The sequence below is a fragment of the Plectropomus leopardus genome, chromosome 13, assembly GCF_026936395.1.
Source record: "Plectropomus leopardus strain MGB_pleo_1.0 chromosome 13, ASM2693639v1, whole genome shotgun sequence".
NCBI lineage: Eukaryota > Metazoa > Chordata > Actinopteri > Perciformes > Serranidae > Plectropomus > Plectropomus leopardus.
Window position 1 is genome coordinate 9505385 of NC_142188.1, and position 22170 is coordinate 9527554.

At 36.0% G+C, this 22170-nt stretch overlaps 4 protein-coding genes across 6 annotated transcripts in view; 2 read left to right on the forward strand and 2 right to left on the reverse strand.

The window, feature by feature from the left end:
- The window catches only part of LOC121954911 (inactive phospholipase D5), a 70033-nt gene extending 68534 nt beyond the window's left edge, over positions 1-1499 (reverse strand). The window contains exon 1 of one of the 2 annotated variants that reach the window (XM_042502654.2): positions 1029-1499. Coding sequence is in view for 1 of the 2 variants with exons in the window: in XM_088086975.1 (XP_087943101.1) it covers positions 1029-1034 (6 nt within the window). In the remaining variant the exon portion in view is untranslated. The remainder of the gene's footprint in view (positions 1-1028) is intronic. The other variant, XM_088086975.1, reaches the window with a different exon arrangement.
- A 1713-nt stretch (positions 1500-3212) lies between these two features.
- On the forward strand, positions 3213-7330 carry LOC121954528 (SLC35A4 upstream open reading frame protein-like). The gene is made up of 3 exons (XM_042502081.2): positions 3213-3337; positions 4683-4781; positions 4956-7330. The coding sequence occupies exons 1-3, from the start codon at positions 3323-3325 to the stop codon at positions 5151-5153; spliced, it is 312 nt and encodes a 103-aa protein (XP_042358015.1). The 5' UTR covers positions 3213-3322; the 3' UTR covers positions 5154-7330.
- On the reverse strand, positions 7259-12360 carry LOC148187665 (H-2 class II histocompatibility antigen gamma chain-like). Of its 2 annotated transcripts, none has more exons than XM_088086559.1 (8): positions 12213-12360; positions 12032-12114; positions 10016-10188; positions 9718-9788; positions 9164-9194; positions 8853-9053; positions 8149-8199; positions 7259-7890 (listed from the first exon to the last, which is right to left on the reverse strand). In XM_088086559.1, exons 2-7 carry the CDS (start codon positions 12100-12102, stop codon positions 8156-8158), a joined length of 591 nt encoding a protein of 196 aa, XP_087942685.1. In that variant the 5' UTR covers positions 12103-12114; positions 12213-12360; the 3' UTR covers positions 7259-7890; positions 8149-8155. The 2 variants fall into 2 exon arrangements, with proteins under 2 accessions (XP_087942685.1, XP_087942686.1); XM_088086560.1 differs by having other exon boundaries at positions 12280-12304.
- A 1823-nt stretch (positions 12361-14183) lies between these two features.
- srbd1 (S1 RNA binding domain 1) overlaps positions 14184-22170 on the forward strand; it is a 62279-nt gene continuing 54292 nt past the window's right edge. Inside the window, exons 1-9 of the mRNA XM_042502281.2 lie at positions 14184-14322; positions 15446-15510; positions 16154-16559; positions 16857-17087; positions 17261-17427; positions 17747-17864; positions 17988-18126; positions 18583-18679; positions 18836-19019. Coding sequence (XP_042358215.2) covers positions 15446-15510; positions 16154-16559; positions 16857-17087; positions 17261-17427; positions 17747-17864; positions 17988-18126; positions 18583-18679; positions 18836-19019 — 1407 coding nt within the window. The 5' untranslated portion in view covers positions 14184-14322. The remainder of the gene's footprint in view (positions 14323-15445; positions 15511-16153; positions 16560-16856; positions 17088-17260; positions 17428-17746; positions 17865-17987; positions 18127-18582; positions 18680-18835; positions 19020-22170) is intronic.

The following is a 22170-nucleotide window of genomic DNA, read 5'->3' on the forward strand; positions in this document are numbered from 1 at the left end:
GTAACACCTCCTTCCCTTCCTGTAAATTAAATCATATTTAAAAGACAGTGAAATATTCCCAGTGCATTAATTATAAAGTATTTTTTGAGTTGTCCCTTGAAACTGCAAAACAGACAGATCACTGCCTTTATGTCCTGAAACTGACGTGCACAGTGCTTTCTTTTCCTTTGAATTATAACAGCTAGATCTGCACAAACAAGCCTCACAATTACTGTTTGGAGAATTAAGACAAATCTCTTTTATTATGTAAGAGTAAAGGGCTTATTTAAGAATAGATGAAGCTCCAGTCACAAAGTTATAAAAGTCAAAAATGATTTATCGTTTTACTGTTCACCGAATAAAACCAAAGGAAATTGGGGGGGGGGGGGTCTGTAGTTTTTTTATACATTGGGTGAAGGCAATGAGCAACTTCACAAGAAATTATTTCTAATTAGCATGAAATTTGTAAAATAAATAAATGAATTTAAAAAAGAAAAAGAAAATGACCTGAAAATTAGAACATAAAAGATTACAAAAAAAAGAATAAAATAAAAAGGAATGACTTGGATGTATGTCTGTGACATAATGTTAAACATGTAAATTGTTATTATATTTTTTGAAAATATTTTTTGATACACCTCTAATAATTTTATCTCTTTCTAAAGACAAACAAACAAACACACACTCTTGCCAATATTTCTTTTCAGCTTTCACAGGTTTTACTGCTTGTAAAACACAACTGACGGCAGTACAAGAAAACTGAAGACGGTCCAGGTGTTAAATGGTTAAACAGCTTGAGTCTTCTGACATTATGACAGATTGTTGTTCTTCTTCTCAGCTGAAGCTGGCAGCTGAAACATCTGCCCCTGATGTTTATGGTGCATGAAGACACATTTCCTTAAAGCACATCACTGTGATGATTGCACCACAAGCTTCAATGACCTTTCCTTTACAGTGACATCCAAAGATTAGTCAGCCAAATATGCCTCAGCCAAAATCAATAACTCCCCCTAAACCATCAACAGCTTTGAAGATCAGAGACGCCTTACCTCCATGGCTGCCTCCAGCTCCTGCTGTGTGTGAGCGCTGTTTCATCTCATGCAAAAGCAAACGCAAAAGTCTGTTTTATTCCAACCTGAGCAGGCCGTGTGGTCCATATACGGTCCGTCCTGTGATAATCCTGAATGAGCAAAGGTTAATGGACTATTTGTCCTGCAGAATGTGAGGATTAAATGCTTTCAGGCCCTCTAGAGTCATAAACGGCTGCAGAAGAAACTAGCAAGTAGAGGCTAAGATGTAATCATTTGTGTTCTGGCAAGATTAATCTTTCAAAATGATAATAGTTTTCTCCTGAAGCTTCTGTCTCTCTCTTCCTTTCTCTCTGTTAAATACTCCCTCTCTCCATCTTTCTCGGCCTCTTTCTTCCCTCTTGTGACTCCAAGCTCTGGCATTTGCTCTCACTTTCACAGTCTCTCTGTGAATCACACTTGCGGACTGTCATCCAGGCCCTCTGTTAATTTTAACCCAAAAGGAAACACAAGTTTTGAGTGCAACTGTGTCCATGTAATCACCGAACAGATCTCATTTCTGGGAGAAAACTCTGATTTAATCATTAATCCCCACAGTCTCTCTTTAGGCTGTGAGTTATTGCAGCAAACAGTGCAAATTTAACAGCTCTGATTAATGAGTATCGTTTTCATGACACTTAATCCCTCAGTCTCTCTAATTATTTACTCTCTCACTCTTTTTTCCTCTCATCAGCTCTCTCCTGCAGATTCTCCAGCGCCGGCAGGTGAAAAGGTCAGACTGCACACTCTGTCCAAGTTAATTGGATTGATTTGTCTCAGGCAGCTTGCAGTGAGACTTTGGAGGTTTGTATGAACTAAAGGCTTCTGTAAATTTAATGTTTGAAAATAAGTGCCTCTGAGGTGAACGCTGATATTCTGATGCAGCATATGGCCTCTTCAATAAAAGCGGCATAAATGCTTGATCTGAGACTTTCTGCAATATGGTGGAAAGACTGGCATGTGGGGGTGGGTGGCAAAAACACCAGTGCTGCAGAATCTGTTTTGACATACACACTTTCTAATTTAACTCATATCAGCCAATTCATATATAACTATGTAAATATGAGAGGAGATTTTATGGTCTGACTGCTGGTGTTTTGTGTGGGAAAAATTTTTAGGGGTCATCCAGTTATCATAATCCTGAAACAGTACACTGTGCAAAAAAAAAATCTGTTGTTTTTATGGACAGGAGAAAAAACTGGCAGCTGTGGTTGCCAGAATAATTCTGCAAAAAATACAGTGAAGATGTGAACAAATTTACATAACAACAAGTACATTTTACAATCTAAAACTGCTGCAACATTTTTAAACTACAATATTTATACCATCAATTTGGAAGACAAAAATAAAAGGCTGCAATTCCATCACCTTATGTGTAAAAAACCCTCAAATTAGATTAATAATTAAAAATCTACACATTAAAAATCATAATTATTTTTCTTTCAATTTCAAATAGCTGCTATGAGCTGGTAAAAAAAAACATTTTATGTCATTGTCTTTTTTTGTCAAACAGCAATAGGAAATTTCAAGTTTTAGGGAACATTCAAATGTAACACTCAAATGTTTTAATATTCATTTTTAGGCTGTGTATTAATCTTTTTTCCTCCGAGATGTAGTTAGTAGAAATATAGAGTAGCAGATGATGGAAATATTACAAGTAAGATACAAGTACCTCAGAATTGTAGTTAATTGTACTTAAGTACAGAAGGACTACTTAAATTAATAATAATAATAATTATAATAATTACTTTTTTCTGACATGACATTGTAAAATCTGAAAATAAATGGCCACATCTAATTTTTTTAATATAATTTACCAAATCTCTCTTCTGAAACGAGTCATGAGAGGAATTAAGACAGTGGCATCTCACATGCGGAGTGATAACAAACCAAAACTGTAAACTTGCCAACAAATGCCAGGTATTTCCCAGTTACATCAAGATCTTAATACTACTACTAAAATTGGTCTTAAACTTCTTAAATTTCTTTCACAGTGCATTAAAAAATACTTTAAATGTATTATATATGCCGTAAACGGTAGAATAAACAAATTAAGAGAATATATTTTTTCTCAAATCTATTGTATTTTATAATAATAATAATAATAATAATAATAATAATAATAATAATACTATACGACTATCATGCAGTTTGTAGTGATAAAACCCAGGAGGTGGCGATAATGCGACGCATTTGGATGCCAACCGCCAAAAAAAACTCAACAGAAGAAGAAAAAAACGAGCGACGAAGAAGAAGTCAGACACATCAATACAACTATGGCAGATGACAAGGTCGGAGTTTTAAACCTTCTACACTAACTTTATATTATAGCTATTTGGCCTTAAAATATTATTATAACAACCCGCTTAATTTACGGTTTTATTCATCAGTCATTACCTCGCGTTTAAGTTTTCAGACTATCGTAACGTAGCAACCTGGTGTTGGTTAGCTTAGCATAGTTAACGTTAACCGAAGTGTCAAGTAGCTAGTAGGCTAAAGCTAGTAGTCTTAACCAGCTAACCAGCAATATAGATATAATGGCGATTTTTTAATACGGATGTTTTGAACATATTGACAACAGGGGACATGAATAAGCTGTTAAATGTATCTAAGAACGAATTAACAGCTGACAATGATTATTGAGCTGCTAGCTAACTTCGCTAACCTACTAAGAACTTGTTTAAGTGTTTGTTAACCATTTAAAACCTGGATGGACATCAGTTTTCTTGTGCTCACAGGCTATTTAATCATTTGAAACGTGAGCAAATTGGTTTGATTTCCTTCAAAAATAAGGGGCGAAATGCAGAGACCAATTCGGCTAGAAATGTCCCACAAGGTGCAAGAAATTAGTCAAAACTGACGAGGAAAATGATCTGTAAAATAACTGAAAATCTGATTTTAAAGGGGGGCGACAGTTATTACAAAATTATCAAAAAACTATGAAAGTTTTGCTTAAAAATATATTTATGATCAGTGTAATTAAATGCTTGATTTTATGTGACGAGAAATAATATATATATGACACTTTTACAATTAAATTTGGTTTTCTTCTTTGTTTTTACTTTTCTTTTTTGTTGTTTATTTTCAGATATTTTTTCGTAACTTTTTACTAGTTTTTCGCTACTGTTAGTGGCATGTTTTGTTAAGTTGCCAACTGCCTTCCTCTAATGTTTTAAAGAAATCAATCTGATCAGGTTTCAAGGTCTGGTTCTGGTTCTCGTGTGCACAGTAAAAGAACACGAGAACCAGAAAACTGTAAAGTTTGTTTACTTTGAATTGAGACAACCAGTTTTCAGATGAGGAAAATATGACCTGTATTGCTTAATTTAATTAGACAGCCTTAAAATGTAAAATAACATATTACTCTTCTCAACATAAATGCAGTTAGGGAGGCTATAAGTTTAGCCTTGCTGATTGTGTTAGAAATACTTTAATGTATTTAATTAATTAATAACCAGTTCTTGGAAGAATATGAACAAGATGCTCTAAAACTGAGTTTTGTTATTGTTAGTCCATGAGTACATGAAAACAGGAAATGCGTAAATTAAAAGTATTTAAAATTAGATGTGCTCTGCTTTCAGTTAACCATTGTCACCTACTCTAAACTGTTTTTTGTTTGTCTTTATATGTGTGCAGGGTCCTCTGGGTCAGCTCAAGGACCTGGTGGAGCTGAAGGACCAGTTGGAAGACATTCAGAGACGGATGGAGGATGAGATACAGGCTGGGGTTCCTCCTGTAAGGCTCACACAGGCACAAATGAGTACACACGCAGGTTACACTGTCTTGAATTTTGCCCACAGGCCAGACAGTTATAAGAGTATAAACCGTTAAAGAGCAGATGTTGATATAAAACCACTGATCTGACTGTCAAGCACCAGGTCTAATATCTCATCTCTTTTGCTCCTGAAGGGAGGCAGTCTGCTGGCATCTCCGTTCCTGAAGGGTTTTCTCGCCGGGTACATTGTTGCAAAGCTGCGCTCTTCAGCGTTGATGGGTGTTGCTATAGGAACGTGTACTGGAATCTATGCAGCACAAAATTATGCCGTTCCCAACATTGAAAACACTATCAAAGACTACATGCGCAACCTGAAAGGAGGACGCAAATGAGAGGACAGGAGGACGAGAGACAACAAGCAGAGGGTGCCACCACAGCTGCATACGGGAACAGATATGTATTTCAAAACTTAAAACGCTTCAGTTGTTATTATCGTCACCTTCCACATTAATGAGCAAATAGGAAAACTCTAAAATAGCAAGCCAACTGGTGGAGTAAGGTGAAACAGTGATTCTTATAGTATTTCTTCCGATTCAGTTGATCATCTGAACTCTTGCTACATGAGTATCGAAAATAGGTGACTGACATACATTCTGCAAGAAATTGATCATATAAGCAGCATGCGGAAGGGATAACAATTTAGTCAATTTTAAACACGAGAGCCCATATTTCTTACTAAAATAGTCGTAACTTTATTAATGACTTTATTGATATAGCACTTGTCAAAAACAAGTTCTTTACGACATGAAAACGAGAAAATATCAGATGAATAAAAAAAATATACGACAATAGAGTTGATTCAATAATGATAATAATAATATATTTTTATATATATTAATTCTATGGCCAATGATTAAAATTTAGACAAACTCCTACATATAATAAAATAATCAGGGCTGATATAATTTATTTCTGACCTCAACCCCATCCATCCTGACACCAGGATATGTGCATGTTTGTGATGTATTGATACTTAATGAGACCGACCAGTATCCACATGTGCAGGCCAATTTCACCTCTTTTCTTAAGGAGGATCACAAGAGAGAAACACACTGCATCTCTTTTGCTGTTCAGATAGAGAGTCTTGAGTTTCTAAAAGAGGAACACTCTGTCCATAGAACAGCAGGCGAGTTTCAGAGGTGTGTTATCTTTTTTGTTGTATTCTGCTATCTGGTGGTCAGAAATCAATTTTAGCAGCCTTCAGTAATTTCACTTTTTTGCTCAGGGGGTGATAAAACATGTAAAAATGCGCTCACCTCATATCTGATGGTGCTCCTCTCTGTAAAACCTGTCAAAACACTTCATTTTTGCAGGTGTCAGAGCAAAGTCTGTGATGTGGTGTGATGTGACACGCCTCTCCACGTGACTATAGGTCAATTTTTCACCGGGTAAAACATTTCATTTTGAAATAACAGTTCATATCGCTGTATATTTCTCCATGTATTCTACCACTTCCTGCTTAAAACAGTCATTCGGGCTATCAAATGAAAAAGTTTTAGTTGCACTTGTTTTGTTTTTTTTTTTAAACAAAAACAGGAAAATGTGTGTTTAAGTATTGTATGTAAAATATAGATAAAGAGTGCCTACTCTGGTCTGGAGTTGATATTATCATCTCATGCCATGTGTGCAATAGCCTTTCCTGTTGGGGTTGGGCTGCCTATTTCATATGCTGGAAACTAGGAGATCTTTGCACTTATATGATGTTTAGGGATTTAAAGCTGTTGCTCAGTTTCTCCACAGTCAATTTGTTTGTCGTTCAAGAAATATCAAAAGCTGTTACAGAAGATCAGTTACATGTTTACTTATTTGAAATGTGGTGTCTGCATCATCGTTAATGAGTCGTATTTATGTAAAGGTGTTTTTTTTTTCTTTTTGAGGAAGAGATAATGTCAATACATTGTCCATAAACAATGCTGTTGCTGCAGGACGGTAGTCTGAAAACCTGATGCACAGAAAAACACCTTAACAGTAGCAGATTTGATCATGCAAAGATGGTGTTCACATGACCCCGGGTACTGTGTTATTGCTGTTGAAATAAACGCACAATGCTTCTGTGTACACAGTCAGACCTGGAACAGGTATAAGACACAAAAAGCCATATTTTAGTTAACTTGAAGTTGTGCCCATTTTTGATTTTTACTATAACTGGGAAGTGTATTGGGAAACTACATAAAGTGTATGTTTGGTAACTGGAACACAGAAACAACTTGTGCCTATTGACAATCATTTTGTTCATGTATTTGTATTGCATGCTGTCGCTTTCTTTATTTTGCGTTTTGTTTTTGCACGTTTACTCTTACTTTTTACATAACATTTCTTTAAACTCTTGATATGTTGTGGAATATTCAACATGATGGATTAATCGATAGAGCTTTATTTCACCAACTGTCTTTTCATTATGGGTTAGAATTTCTTCTGAAAAAAACAACAACACAGAATCTGTCTCAGTTTTATTTGGGTTGTTCAAATAAATGGGGAAAATACAGTTTCCAATTGTTTCAAAACTGAAGTATTTCTGGTTCCTGATTGTGTTCAGATGTTTGTAAATATTTATAATCGCAGCTTCATCCCCCCAAACTTTAGCCAACCATTCAAGATTTATTTAGGATTGAAAATTTAATAAATGTAAAGAGGCAGTGGACAGGTTTGCCAGCTCAATTTCTCAGAAAATATATTAATTCATTTTTACCATCTGCCCCCCTTGGTTCATACTGTTATTTTTCAATTCGCCTCTTTTACAACTTTTTTTTAAAATCAAATTGATGAGATAGACTCTAAATAAAACATTAAAGTCTTAAAAACAATAACAAACTATTCCTTAACTTTTACCTGCCATTTAAAAAAGTAAAAGATTCTATTCTAATCAATAGCAAAAGTCACGCTGCAATAAACTGATAAGATTATAGCAAGCAGATAAATGGTTATAATTTGGCAATTTATCACCAGTATGTGAAACCCCATTAGCTTATCAAGTACTACAAATATGATGGCAATTAGAAGTTGATAAAAACATAACATGTCAGGATTTGGAGTTGAGTTCTTGCTGGTCTCTGGAGGAGATTTCATCAGCTTCAGTTACCCAGAAACAGAAAACAGATCATGAAAAAATACAATTTATTCTAAGTATTAGCAGCAACAGAAAGCAATCTCTCTTTAAAAATATCCTCGTCCAAAATGATTTAAATATTCTAAGTGCTCCGTCTTTTTAATTTGATTTTATTAAACTCAATTGAAAGCACAGTAAATATAACCACATCCAACGAGCACTACTGCTCACAGATATTTACTGTATAAACAGAATCGGAGGAACAACATGTATGTACTCACCACAGTATCAGGCGTCAACATTGTGCAGAGTCAACCAGCCTTTGTTGCCGACTACAAAGACAAAAACTTGAGTCAACAATGTGTCTTAAAACATGATTCAGAAATGATCATTGCTGTAATGCTATAAATGTTTCACAATTTTTAAAATCTGCATTTGGATCCAGAACTGCCTCACTGTACAAAGAGCAATTAGCGATGATGGACTTTGAGTACACCAGATGATTTTTTCATACAATTGAATGTAGAATGAAATATCAATAACAACTAATTTAACAAAAAATATTGGATCGGCACGGAAAAAGAAAAAACAAGAAAACAAAAAAACAAGAAGGGCTGAAATATTAACCCCTATAGCAGACATAATAACACAAAACATTAACATGAAATCTATAATGTAAAATATAGCAAGCAAAACTGTAACCAAGTGTGTGTGACAATTGGGAAAATAAGTTTTTATTTTTTTGCTGCGGTAAAATCCATTTCAGGGTATTTTCCTTAAAAAAAAAAAAGGTCTTATAATGATTTACTGATTGGACAACAAATGATGGCTTTTTATTTAAAATACTACACACTATAATAAAGAAACAACATAATAAAACACAGCTTTAAAACTACAAATAATGTTAAAATAATTCTAATAATAATAAGTGTTGTGGTCATCAAAATCTCATCTCAATCTGACATCATTAGTTATCTTGTTTTACCAGCACGTGCATTGCAGTTGGCCTGTCCCATGGATCCAGGGATCATTTGCCCGTTGGCTTGGTTCACACACCAGCACTCGTCCATATAGCACTGCTTGGCCCGGTACTGGCCGTGCTCATCACAGACGGGGCGGAAACCTGGGACCTTCTCTGGCTTCATACCAGCTTCCTCCAGCTGGCAGTCAGTGGCATGCAGAGGAACTGGAGGAGGAATGAAATGTAATTATAATCAAAAATTCAATTATGAATTCATATATTGTACATGTACAGTATACACATGTGGTAATATAGTAAATATATACAAAACATACGGGTTTTCTCTGGGGCTCTGGTGGATTTGTCCTGCAACACAATCAGTGAAGCAAAAACAGAGAAAAAGATTAAAACCATATCTTAAACTTGATTTTACAAGAATGTGACAGGATTCATTCCACAAGAGGAACACGACAGCAACATTAGTGTTACTGTATAAAAACTGGACTTTTATTATTATTATTATTATTATTATTATTGTTATTATTATTATTATTATTTTAAATCACATTAAAATAAAAAAAATAAACCCGAACCTTCACTGTAACTAGAGCATAACTGATAAAATAACTGGCCTCTATTTGGGATATTATCTTATCAGTATAGGTCTTTTTTGCAATAAAAAAATAGAGAAACAGCTTATCCATCTGAGTGCACTGAAAAGTCAATTTCGTTTGTCCTGTTTTACACAACAAACTAGTGATCCCTATACATTTTTGGTAAAAAAAAAAAACAACAAAAAAACCCCCACAATATATAATAGGATTACTGAAACTCAAGTATTGATATTAACATCAGTCTCAAAAGTCTGGTATTGAACTTTTGTTTTTACCTCATCCACAGCGACATCCATCAGCGCAGACAGGGCCTTCATTGGCATTTGCATGCGCATAGGCACAGAAACTACAGACAGAAAGAGAAACAGTGTGAGAGAAAAATAACACTGACAGAGGAAATGAGAGCTCGACCCCAACAGAGACATTAGAAACCTGGATCCAGTCTAGTTTGAATTTTAAACCAAAGACAACCATTACAATGCAGCTCAACCTTTTATTCTGTCTGTCTTTTGAGGATACGTGATATTCTGCTAAATGCAAACAGTGAAAAGATTATTAATCCAGCCTCCTCACCAGATCTGCCATTCGTCAGCTCTGACTGCAGGTTGTTGTTCTGCTCCTTCAGAGACTTGATGTCGTCTCTCTGGCTGAGGAGGAAGTAGGCGATGGTCGCCTGGCCCACAATCAGGATACAGGCCAACAGGGTTATACCTGCCACCTTATAGGCCCGGGAAGGGGAGCGACCACTAGAGGGCAAGAAATGATGGGATCAGGTAAGTTGAGGTAGAGAGGGAGACGAGAGACATGTTTCATTTGGAGGAAATGTTGGACATTTACATGCTAAAATGGAGTCAGATGCAGAAACAACAAGGAGACTTCCAGAATAAAGTCATGATATTATGAGAAAAAACTTGTAATATTATGAGAATTAAGTACTAGTTTTACAAGAAAAAAAGTCGTAATTTTATGAGAATAAAGTCATAATACTATGAGAATAAAGTCATAATACTACAAGAATAAAAGGAGATATTGTGTTACGCAGGCAGCTTGCTTGGCAACCATTGTCCACGGTTGCTAAGGAGACTGCCTGTGCTCTTGCTTGTTTTATAGTTTGCTGTTTTATATTTTTGCTTGTAAAAATGTGACTTTATTTTCATAAAATAACAACTTTATTCACATAATATTACAAGTTTATTCTCTGAATAATATGAGTTTATTCTCAAAATATTACTTTTTCCTCATGATATTACAACTTAATTCTCAAAGTTACCACTTTATTCTCATAATATTATGACTTTATTCTCAAAAAATAAAGCCATAATATTATGAAAAACAGTTTTTTCATGGTCCTAATCATCTGTTTTTAATAATTGATATTTTTCACAGACAAAGAGGTCATACAGTCTAAATACTTCGATGAGATATAATGAGAGACAGAGAAAACATAGAAAGCGAGGGAGCAGCAGAGGAGTATTCAAAGTATGAGGAACATTACTGAGAATCAGTCGATGAAACAGGAACCTCAGCCGTGGTATTTATACGCAGTGCGTCACCGCCGACTGAGAGGTTAAATCAGCTGTTGCCGAGCAGATCCTTAAGCGAAAGTTTGGGAATTTTGCATATCTGTCTTTTCCCCTTTCTGGCTCACAATGAGGCCTCCTTTTGGTAATTCTTATCACTTTAAATATCAGTGCCTTTCTGACTTCCAATCTCAGCTAACCGCGGTGTCCACTCTGGAATGAATTGATGCCAAAATCATTAAATACAGTCTTGTTTTTTTAATGTGTTAATAAACATTTTTTTTCAATTAAATGGGATTTAATCAAAAACAAAAACACCTGAAACACCATCCTTAAAATGTTGGTATAATTAAAACTGATTTAAAGGACTATAACTTTGTGAATTTTATTTCCTTCTTCACAGTTAATGTAAACTTTAAATTACTGATTTTTTTTATATTGGTTTGTAAGAGTTTTTATTTCCTTGCTTTTTTATAATGCCACTATTTTCCATTAATTTTTGTATAATATAAAAATAAATTAGCAGAATCTCGAAGCTTTATATAAATTGGAGCTCTTTTACTTTTGTCACATTTGTTCAAGTACTTTTGTTTGGTGATGCAGAAATGTTTGTTTACATGTTTGTTATTACACAAATCAACAAAGATTCAAGTGTTTGAGATGAATAGAAATCAATGGCTGATTGGTAGATTAAAATTAATTATGAATTAATCTGGAGAACAACACTGTGATTTACAAATGTTATAAATTAAAGTGCAGTAAGTTGGTATTAAATGGGTCAAAACATTCAAAAGATCACTGCTTTTGTTTAGTCCTAATGCAAACTTTAGTCCAATTTAACTTTCGACATGGTTACAGCGATATTACATTTTACAGGAAACGTTTTTTCTCTCACACGGACATAAGCTTTTTGTTCTGTCTTTGTGAAAATTTCCCATAATGCAAATCTCACATCAAATAAGTCTTAATAACTAATATACAGTAAATGGTTAACTTTTAGGGGCCCCACTTGTGGTCCTGGTACTTGGACCCCATAGATAGAAAAACAAGTACACGGACAGTTCCTTACCCCTGTGCGTTGGCAGCTGCCTGCTGTCTTTGAGCTGCCAGGAGAGGCTCGTTTTGAGTCTCAGGGTCCATCTTCACACAAACCTGTAAACACACACACACAAGTGTTTGAACATGAAGAACGAGATGCTTCTGACACAAAACACACACAATTACAATAAGCACAAACACAGAAACTATACCTTATTTCAGGTCGAGGAGCAAGTTGTGTCACAGATATCAATGAAAGAATTCACTGAGTGTTTTTACCTTTAAGGTTGAGGAGAGACAGGAGGAACTGAAAGCAGCAGGCGGGGGAAAACCAACACTCACGTCTCAACCTGAACAACCAAAGTGTAGTCTAACTGAATTTCTGATTGGCTACTCCTGATGACACATCATCTGTCACCAGGAAGAGGGTATAGTAAGCTATCAATTAAGAAACAGGTTTATGATCCCTACATATATCTTTGTATGGTTTACTTAATTAAATATTTGTTAATAGATAATGATGGTAAAGAAATGTTTATTATTGTTATTTTTTGAGAAAATATATATATTGTATTAATCAATTGTTTTTTTGGTAAATGACTATACTGGATAATTGTATTATTTATTGCTAATGGATTTAATAGAATAAATTCTAAATAATAACGTTTCCGTATTAGTACTACTGTTTATTGATTTTTGTTTGCCTTTGATCATAGGCCCTGACCCAAATTTGGGTCCCACAATCCTCATGTAATCATCCTCATGTAATCATGTTGTCACGTTATATTATCAGAGAAATAATAATAGACTTCATTGATATTTGTTACACAAATTTTAGATATATATCAGCACATTCTGCTTACATAACTGTTGTGATTATGTTGTTTTACCACTCCACATATCTATATCCATTCTAATATATATATATATGTGTGTGTGTGTGTGTGTGTGTGTGTGTGTGTGTGTGTGTGAAAATGATGTGCCCATAGGTCTACTGAATTAATCTAACTATCTACAATAAATGAAAAAGCAAATAAAGCTTTGGCAGTGGCAGCTGAACACAATTATGTTATTTCTCAAACATCTCGACTGGTTCAAGGAATCTGATGGATACTGTCCAACAAACACAACAAAGTATCACGTAAATACTGAGCTAAGACAAGTAACTACTTTTTTAAAAAAAACTTTTGTTTGATTTTCACTTTTGTTTGACTAAAAAAAAAAAAGAAGAAAATTGAGATACAACCACAGTCTGACCTTCGAGAAGTATTGGCCAATTAAAGGAAGTGAGAGCACAGTGGGGGGAGACGGGAATATAACGAGAAAGTTGGACATTTACTGTAAGTCAAAAACAATCAGGCACCATGAAATAACTGGCATTTAAAGGGTTAAAATTCCCCAAAAAGAATAATTGATATTTAAGATAAAGACTAATGTTAGTTAAAAAATAAACCCAGTAAAACTAGAAAATGATATTAATGTAATACTTTTTAAAGCTTGATTTTGTGTGCAAAGCGGTATGAGTGATTTGAGACTGCAAAAAAATAATGATGTAATGATGAAAAAAACAGTGTTGCTGCTAATCATTGACATATCTTAGACATGTAGTAAATTGAAATTATTATTTTTTTTGTCTAAAAACATAGTGGCATCATGTGAAAACCTGGCATTTAAAGGTTTAAAATTCATAAAATGGATGTATATTTAATAGTTATGATTAGGAATGATGCTGGTTAAAAAATAAACTTAGTGAAAGTAGAAAATAATGTGAATTTAATATATTGTAAAGCTCGATTTTAAAAAGCACATTTTGTGCACAGAGCGATACGAGTGTGTTCAATATTAAAGCAGACCTTAAGGATTAAAAAAAAAAAAAAACAACAACCCAGAACTTCTTGAATCACTGAATCATGATAGACCTTTTCTCAGCTGATATTTGGGGGTGTCATACAAAAGCACAGGTGTATTTAATAACATTAATGATGGCTGCATTCCACTTAGTGGAGGCTCTGGTATTGCCAATGCTGGCTTAGTGGAAAAGCTTACTGGGACACTTAATGGAACTGAGCCACTGTTAATGTTATATCACCTGTGCTTTTACACTTTGAGTGTCGCCAGGTTACTGCAGTACACACCAGGGGGCGGTAAAGGTTTATGAATTTTGCAAACCGAAGAGGAAGAAGAAACAGTCACGTGCTCTATATTTGGATGTTGTCATTGGCTGAGCTCACACCGTTACAGGAAGCAGTGGTTTCTGCAACACAAGCGTCTATTTCCAACTGAATACCGAGGAATAAGTTGAGCATTTTCAACGAAACAAAGGTACAACTTGTTTATTACGCTTTCTGCCGCGCGGGGACAAAGTGTCATACATTTATACGGCTCGCTGCTGTGACACTTTAGCCAGCTATGTTTGCTAGCGTCAACGCGCAGCGCCAAATTTGAAAAAACAGTTAGCCTAATTTTTTTCCAGGTAGCAAACTTTTGCAATTCATGTCTGCTTCGGTAAATGAAATACTTCTGCTGAAGTGAGCACAAATTAAATGTTTGTGCTTTCTGTTGAACTGTCATTTCTCGGTGACGATAATACGCGTTAGCTAGCTTAACTGTCGATAATTTAACGCTGACTGCAGTTGTTAACGTTATTTTTAATATTACCAGGTCAATGAGTTAACGTCGAGTAATTTAACAGTTTTTTCGATGTAACGCTAGCTAGGGGACTGTTCGTTATTTACGACAAGGGAGAGAGTGTAAAATGGGCAAGGCACCTAAAATATTTTTAGCATGTGTCACACGGCAGATTATTTTGATTTGGTGTATTTTATTTGGAGTGTGTGGTTTATAATTCGTGCTTTAATTACAAATGATGTGTTTTGCATATATATTTTCCTTTTAATTACCTTTACCTTGCTTTATCAATTTGGGACAGAGCAGCAGAACTGAGACACAACTATGAAATTCCACAAAAACAATAAATCTCAGACAAAAACATTATACATTATTTTAAACAATTGGTAACATCTATTTTGATGTACAATAATATAATAAATTCCTTCTCTTAAACTTGTCATGTTGGGAATCTCAAGTGGTGGAATCTCACTTGCAGATTGAGAAACACAAAATCATCCATAAAACAGGCCAGATATTTCCCAATTCTGTTAGAAAACCAAATAGATATTTTATGATAATAAAATTTGTTCATATCTTCCATGTGATCAGCGCTAAAAAGGGTTGTTTTTACTAACCTAGGTTGGTAGTCTAACTTTATCACTGATAAAAGTCTTGTAATATGTCACAATAAACATTAGGGCAAACTAAAATTGTCCATCAATTTTGGTTATGAGAAAAATGGTATTAAACTTAACTTTGAGTGGCATTAAAACCTCAAACCCCATTTTGCTCAAGATAAATAAAATACAGTCCCTAACTATTTTTTTGCTAACAGATGATGCGAAGACCCCGATCAACAACTGCCAAAGTTGTGGAGAAGAGAGATATGGACTCTGACTTGTAAGTTTTTTTTTTTTTTTTATTAATTCATTCTCTGCAATAATAGCATATCTAGTGTCAAGAGTGCACGTTGGGGGTCTATATTTAATTTTTTTTTTCAGGGATGATGATGTCAGATAACCATAACTACATAATTAGACTATCCCAATATAAATATGCAATCCGTTAGAGACAAACTGTCTTTATGATTTTGGAGGAAAGCAGTTCAAATCAAAGAAACATTGAGCAGAAAAAGATAAATAGTAGTATTAGAATTAGCTGATTTTCCACTTTTTTTCCATTGGTGGTGGAAAAATCGATACAGCACAGTTTTGCGATAATTTATTTATTCATTTTAGAATTTAATATTACAAATATTACAAATACAAATTAAACTTTTGGTAACTTACTAGAATAATAAGATAATCCTTTTTCAGTCCACTAGGTATGTTTTGCTGCACAATTTTTTTTTAAAGTGAGATAAACAGACTGAATACTTTATCTTACAAGATAAAACAGATGGCAACAAAGTTTGTGACTGCTATACTCAGCACATTGCTACGTGTTTAAAATAAAAAATAATATTGTATTATGACTCAAATGTCCTGGAAAAATTATATATCATGGGGCCTCCGGTGATTCCCTTTTCCCACTCTGCCATCAGGTCCTTTTCCCAGACAGCGAGTAGCGATGAGGACAATGAGGAGTGGAAGCCTCCAGAGCCAAAGCCAAAAGCCTCCAGCAAGACTGCAAAAGCCCCTGCAGACGGGGAGAAGAAAGCAGCCGCCAAGAAAGCTGCTAAACCAAAGGAGCCAAAAGCACCCAAACAACCAAAAGCTCCCAAAGTTCCTAAACCAAGGGCACCACGAAAACCAGCAGCAGAGCGAAAAACACAGGCCCTAAAAGTTGCAAAGGATCGTGGTGCATCTGGGTTGGCTGGAGCAAAGAGGAAAAACATTGATGAAGGCAAAAATGATGATAAGGCAGGAGAAGATGAAGGAGAAGAACAAACAGACGGTCCAGTGGGAGAAAAGGCAGATCATGGGCCAAGTATCGGAATGAAGGAGGAGGTAAAAGTTTGAGTACACACATGCACACACACACACACACACACACACACACACACACACACACACACACACGAAGAGGATGAAATAGAGAATATCTGAATATCTGTGTGTGACTGAACTGTGCACACCAAAAGTGCTGCATGCAAAACAATCAATTGAATAAGTCCAGTTATTTTCATTGAGTTGTCAGTCATAACAGCATATAAGCCATCGCTAATCACTATTTTTTTCAATCCTTTTGATTTTTTTCTCTTGTGTCTTTATGTTTTTATGTGTCTTGTTTTTCTTTTTTTGTAGAGGGTGTCATTTATCGTGTCAGAAGCTCATCGGGCAGACACGTGGACAGGTGAAGGGACGTCACTAGCTGGGGTTCAAGCAAAGAAAGAGGAAGTGGAGGAGGATTATACGTTTGATGAGCCCTGCCTAAAGAAACAGAAGACCAGTGGTGCCTGCTTTGGACAATCAACTGCCTTAAAATCATCAGAAGCTATGAGGAATGAACTCAATATGAATTGGGACTTAATGGAGGTATCGTAGGGTTTCTTTGTGTGTTTTATGTGTGGAAAAATGTTACTGTGTCTAATATATTAACAATGGACAAACATTCTTTTTTTGTCTGTTGAAAAGTTAGTAATTGGTGGTTACCTATTTCTGTATATAGATATACTGTTTGAAATACGTGCCTGTATATTTCCCCATAGCTTCTGTCCACCCTGACATGTGTAGAGAAATGGGTGTGTGCAAACATCATCGGACTGCTTCGTGAGGAGAACACCGTGCCGTTCATGGTGCGCTACCGCAAAGAGATGATTAACCACATGGACGCTGATGCTGTCCGAGACGTCCAACTGGTGTATGAAGAGATATGGTAAGCAAATAAAACGCTTAGATTAAACAAACAAAAAATAAATAAAAAAGCTAATACACCTTTAAATGGATGCAGGGACACTTTTAAATGTATAGTTATATATATACAGCTGTAACTGTGTTCATTCCCTGACTGTATATTTGACATTGGCCACTAGATGGTGCTAGTGATCAAGCTTTGAGGCCTTAGACAGTCTCAGAAATAGTGTGATTGTTTTATATGTGTATCACTTTATTTTGTCTGTGTGCTATGATTTTGCACTGCACATATAATCTGCTTTTCTTTTTCTTTGTATTTATTTGTTAACGTGTTCCTTCAGCTCTCTAGCCAAGAAGACCCAGTCTGTGATCCAGACTCTAAAGAAGGACGGTGTTTTGACAGCTGAACTGGAACAAGACCTAAGAAGCTGCCGATCAGCTGATGAACTGGATCATGTGGTCAGAGTCAAATTTTTACACTGAGTTAATGATTATCATCTAAATTTGAAGGTCTAATTCTTGGGTGCAATAATTAATGCACACCTGACTGTGGCTCTTACATTTCTTTTTTTTAATCTGCAGTACTCTCCCTATAAGAAAGGCAGTAAGCTGACGAAGGCTCGCAGGGCCAAAGCGCTCGGCCTTGAGGCCGCCGCCTCTGCACTCTTGGACACACCGCACACTTTGGATTTAAGGCAGTGGGTAAAACCTGGCACTGAGGGTAAGACATAAACACACACACACACACACACACACACACACACACACACATGTTTTTTAGACATCGAAATAAACGTAGCACTGAAGGTTAGCTTTTATGCTTTAAAAAGAAGAACCACTCAGATCTGTTGGCCTTTTCTTGTGTCACACTCATGAAGAGAAATTTGTTTTACTTAATAGATCATGTGTGGAGAAATTACTGACTCTCATTATTTATTTTGGACAGATTTTGAGCTGATTGGGTTAGGCAAATTTTAGCTTTGTTTAAATGGTTAAAATGTACAGATTCAGTCATGTGCATATTTATCAACAAACATATGCAGTCAAATTTAAATAGTGAAAAAAATAGCAACTTTTTGAAATTATATTTGCTTTTTAAGATTTATAGAGCTCATTAAAGGTCCAAAACAGCACTGTTTCTAAGTATGCTATGCATGTGTTTTTGTGTGTATGTTAGGTCTGTCATCGGTGGAGGAAGTGGCTACAGGTGTGGAGCATATCTTGGCTGATATGATAGCCAAAGACCCTGAGACACTGACCTACGTGAAAACATTGTGCGTATTCACATGCAAACAACATTTCTAATGATTTGTGATGATTAATTGTAATTTCCACAGTCGTCTGTGTTGCATTGATATTGATAGTAGAGTGTCTTTTAACTGATTCATTCATACATTCTTTCCCTCTGTATTTCTTTCGTACTGTGTCAGGTGTGAGAACAGCTTTGTGACCATCCAGTCCTCTGTGTCCAAGTCGGCACTTAAGGAAAAAGAGCAGAAGTCTGAACAAGGTCACAAAAAACCAGGCGCCCAACAAAACAAAAACAAGGACATTGACAAGTTTCACCTCTACGTTGACTTCACCTGCAACATCCACCGCATCCAGCCCCATCAGGTAGCAACTTTATTCATTTCACAACACATCCCTCCTTCCGTTTCTTCCTTCCTTTCTTCCTGGAATAGTGCAGTATAGAAGCTTAATACCCTAATTGGTATTAAATGAAGTAGGATTTTATGAATCTTTTTTTCTAACATTTAATTGTAAAATCTCAAAATATTTGATAACATCTTTTTTCCCCCCTTTTTTATATTCATAATGTACTAAATAACCCTTGCATTAATGGCACCAGAAAAATGATATTTCAGGTTACAATAAAAAAAAATGAGGCTAAATATCTCTGAACCCTTCAGTACAAGTGGCATTAAAAGTCTTAAATATAATTTGCCTTAATCTGTCGGAACCCTGGGTCTAACCCTGTGTTATTGTCATAAATATTTCTCCTTACCCCTTGGCTATTCCTACATTTATGGAAAATTAAAAATCAAACATCAACTGCCATAACTCCTTCAAAATAAAAGCTGTTACCTTGATGGTATAACTAAGGGGAATGCTTTCAGAAGACACATTTAAGATGAATAAATATGAAAAACTATGAATGAATGAAAATCCTAAAGGTCACTCACCCCTGTATCTTGTGTTTTGCCGTGACTGTACCTTGCACACAAACAAATGCACACCATGTGTTTGTGTACGTGTGCCATTTCTGTCTGCTTCATGTGTGCCTCCTCTGAATGCTAGCCATGTCAGTCGCAGTTAGCCTTGTCTGTGCCTCCATGTTTAGCCCTCCTGCGCCCTGCTCTGCCTCCTCTGCTCCCCCTCTGTCCCTCTAGTGACTAGTGGGTTACTCAGAGTTGGTCCCGGGCCTCATGTGTCACCACAGCTTCCATCACCCGCTGCCTCTCTGCCACACCACACTCTCTGGCAACCGTGCTCTGCCCTACAGTCATACAATCACATAAACATACATGCGTGCGCACACACTTGCTCACACACAAGCACACCCTGCAAGTCCCCTCATTCTCTCCTCTTAACATATGTGACATGTCCCCTGCCGACATGCCATTGGATTAGGAGGCTTTGATTGACAGGCGCTCTCCTGTAGTGACAGCTACTGCTGCTGGGCCCACAGGCGGACGGAAGGATGGGGAGAGGGAGAGGGGGTCGGTGAGGGGAGGGAGAGAACGAACAGATGAGCGACGCTGAGGTGCGTCCGTCACTTATCTCTCCTGCTCTGCCCTGATCTGCCTCCCTCCTTCTTTTTCTGACTAAACATCAGCCCTCCAATCCAGTCCACACACCTCCCCTTTTCCCCTCTCCTCTCCTGCGTATGAGAGGCCTTTAATTCGATGACTCGCCTTTGTCATGGAGCGTTAATCCACAGGCTGCTGTGACCCTGCTAGCTGTCGGATTCCGGCTAAAATGAACCTTTTCTAGCCGTCAAGTTGTCAGGAAGGGGGAGCAGGTGGGAGATGTGTTTTGACAGGAGGCATGTGTGTGAGCACACACTTGCCCGTTTGCTTTAGCACATTTTATTAAGCCCCAGCTCTGGTGGTTTGTTAAAGGGAAAAGACAGGGCATTTTATAAAGAGAGGGATGGATGGAGTTAGAGTTGCTCCAGTGAACATGCAAGTTCACTCACAGATGGGAACTAATACCCCGTGGTGGAAGACAAAATTAGGTACTCAAGAAATGACATCCTTAATATTCAAGTATAAAAAGGGATACATCTCTTAATGATACCAGAGATAAAAACTTAATTGATGTACTGGCAAGAGGGCATGGGAGGATATGAAGATTTCATGTCATGACTATCCTGCCAAAATAACTGCGATTCAAAATATTATTCCGATAATAATCAAAATATGCTTAAAACACTTAAAATGGAATTTAAACATACTGGAATCACTTCACCTTAAATTTTGTAAAGAAACAAGTATTTTAGTTGCATCACAGATAGCACAAACAATCAATCCTAAAAAGACACGTTTTTAAACTATTTGCAATAGCTTAATATTTTTTGATTATTGTTGAAGATATTTTGTGTTTTTTGAAATGCACATTGTTTTTGCAGAGTCTCTTTAACTGTTTGTTGCCCAGGAGTTTCTTTCGGTACTACAGATGCTGCGAGACAGTTATTATAATTGTCCTGATTATGGATATTAACTTATTGAGAGTGCTTTTAATCCCGATCATTGATAAAACTTTATATTGCCCCATCCATTTGGACAAGTTTGAATTGATTAGACAAGAACATACAAAGACAAATGTGTTGCAAAAAGCCTGTAGTAAGACTAAAGCAGGATGAAATATGAATATTTAGTGCACTTTTTCTGCTTCATGGTGCACTTTGGAATTAAAATGTACTGGGCTGCAACTAATGTTCATTTTCAATTATTAAGAATTTTTAAATTAATTTGTCTTTTAATTGATTAATTATTTGGTTAAATAAATGCTGAAGGTGATGTCATCAAATTACTTCATGATTCTGACCAGCTAATCAACGACATTAATTTCACATTCACATCAGACAAAGAAAAGCTGCAAATTTTCACATTTTAGAGGCTGGTATCTAAGAGGGTTTGGCATTTTTGCTTAAAATGGCTAAAATGGTTAATCAATTTAAAAAAAAAAAAAAAAAAAACCTAAAAAGCCTCCACTGATGTATGCCTCTATAAAACTGTGTAACTGTTTTATGAATTCATGCAAGGCTAGTTTATACTGAGCTCTGGTATTCAGTATGTCTTAAAGCCATTTGACATATCTAGTTGAGATGCTTAGCTCAGATTTAATTCCGTCACATTTGATTTGAAGTCTTCTTCGAAGGGTACGCATTTACCTTATAGCTATTAGCAGCTGGTGCGCTCTTGAGCATGCCAGGGCCGATTTGTTGAATGTGCAATGGGCTATTTTTAATGCGTTTTGTGTTGTGATCAAACGGTAGTTTAGCGCTGCAGTGTAGGGTTCGCCTGCAGAGGAGCTTGGGTAAAATGCAACTGTTTGATAAATTAAACACTCTCTTTGATGGACAGGTGGAGAAAAAGAAGTTTGTTTTCAGTGTCACACACACAGACAAACACTTGGTTTTTGTGTGTGTATTGCTCCTAATGCTTTGAAAGATTATCTATTGATTGATTGATTTAATATTTATTCAAAAGGGACATAACATATTAATAAACATTTGTATTAAATACAAAAGTAAATATGC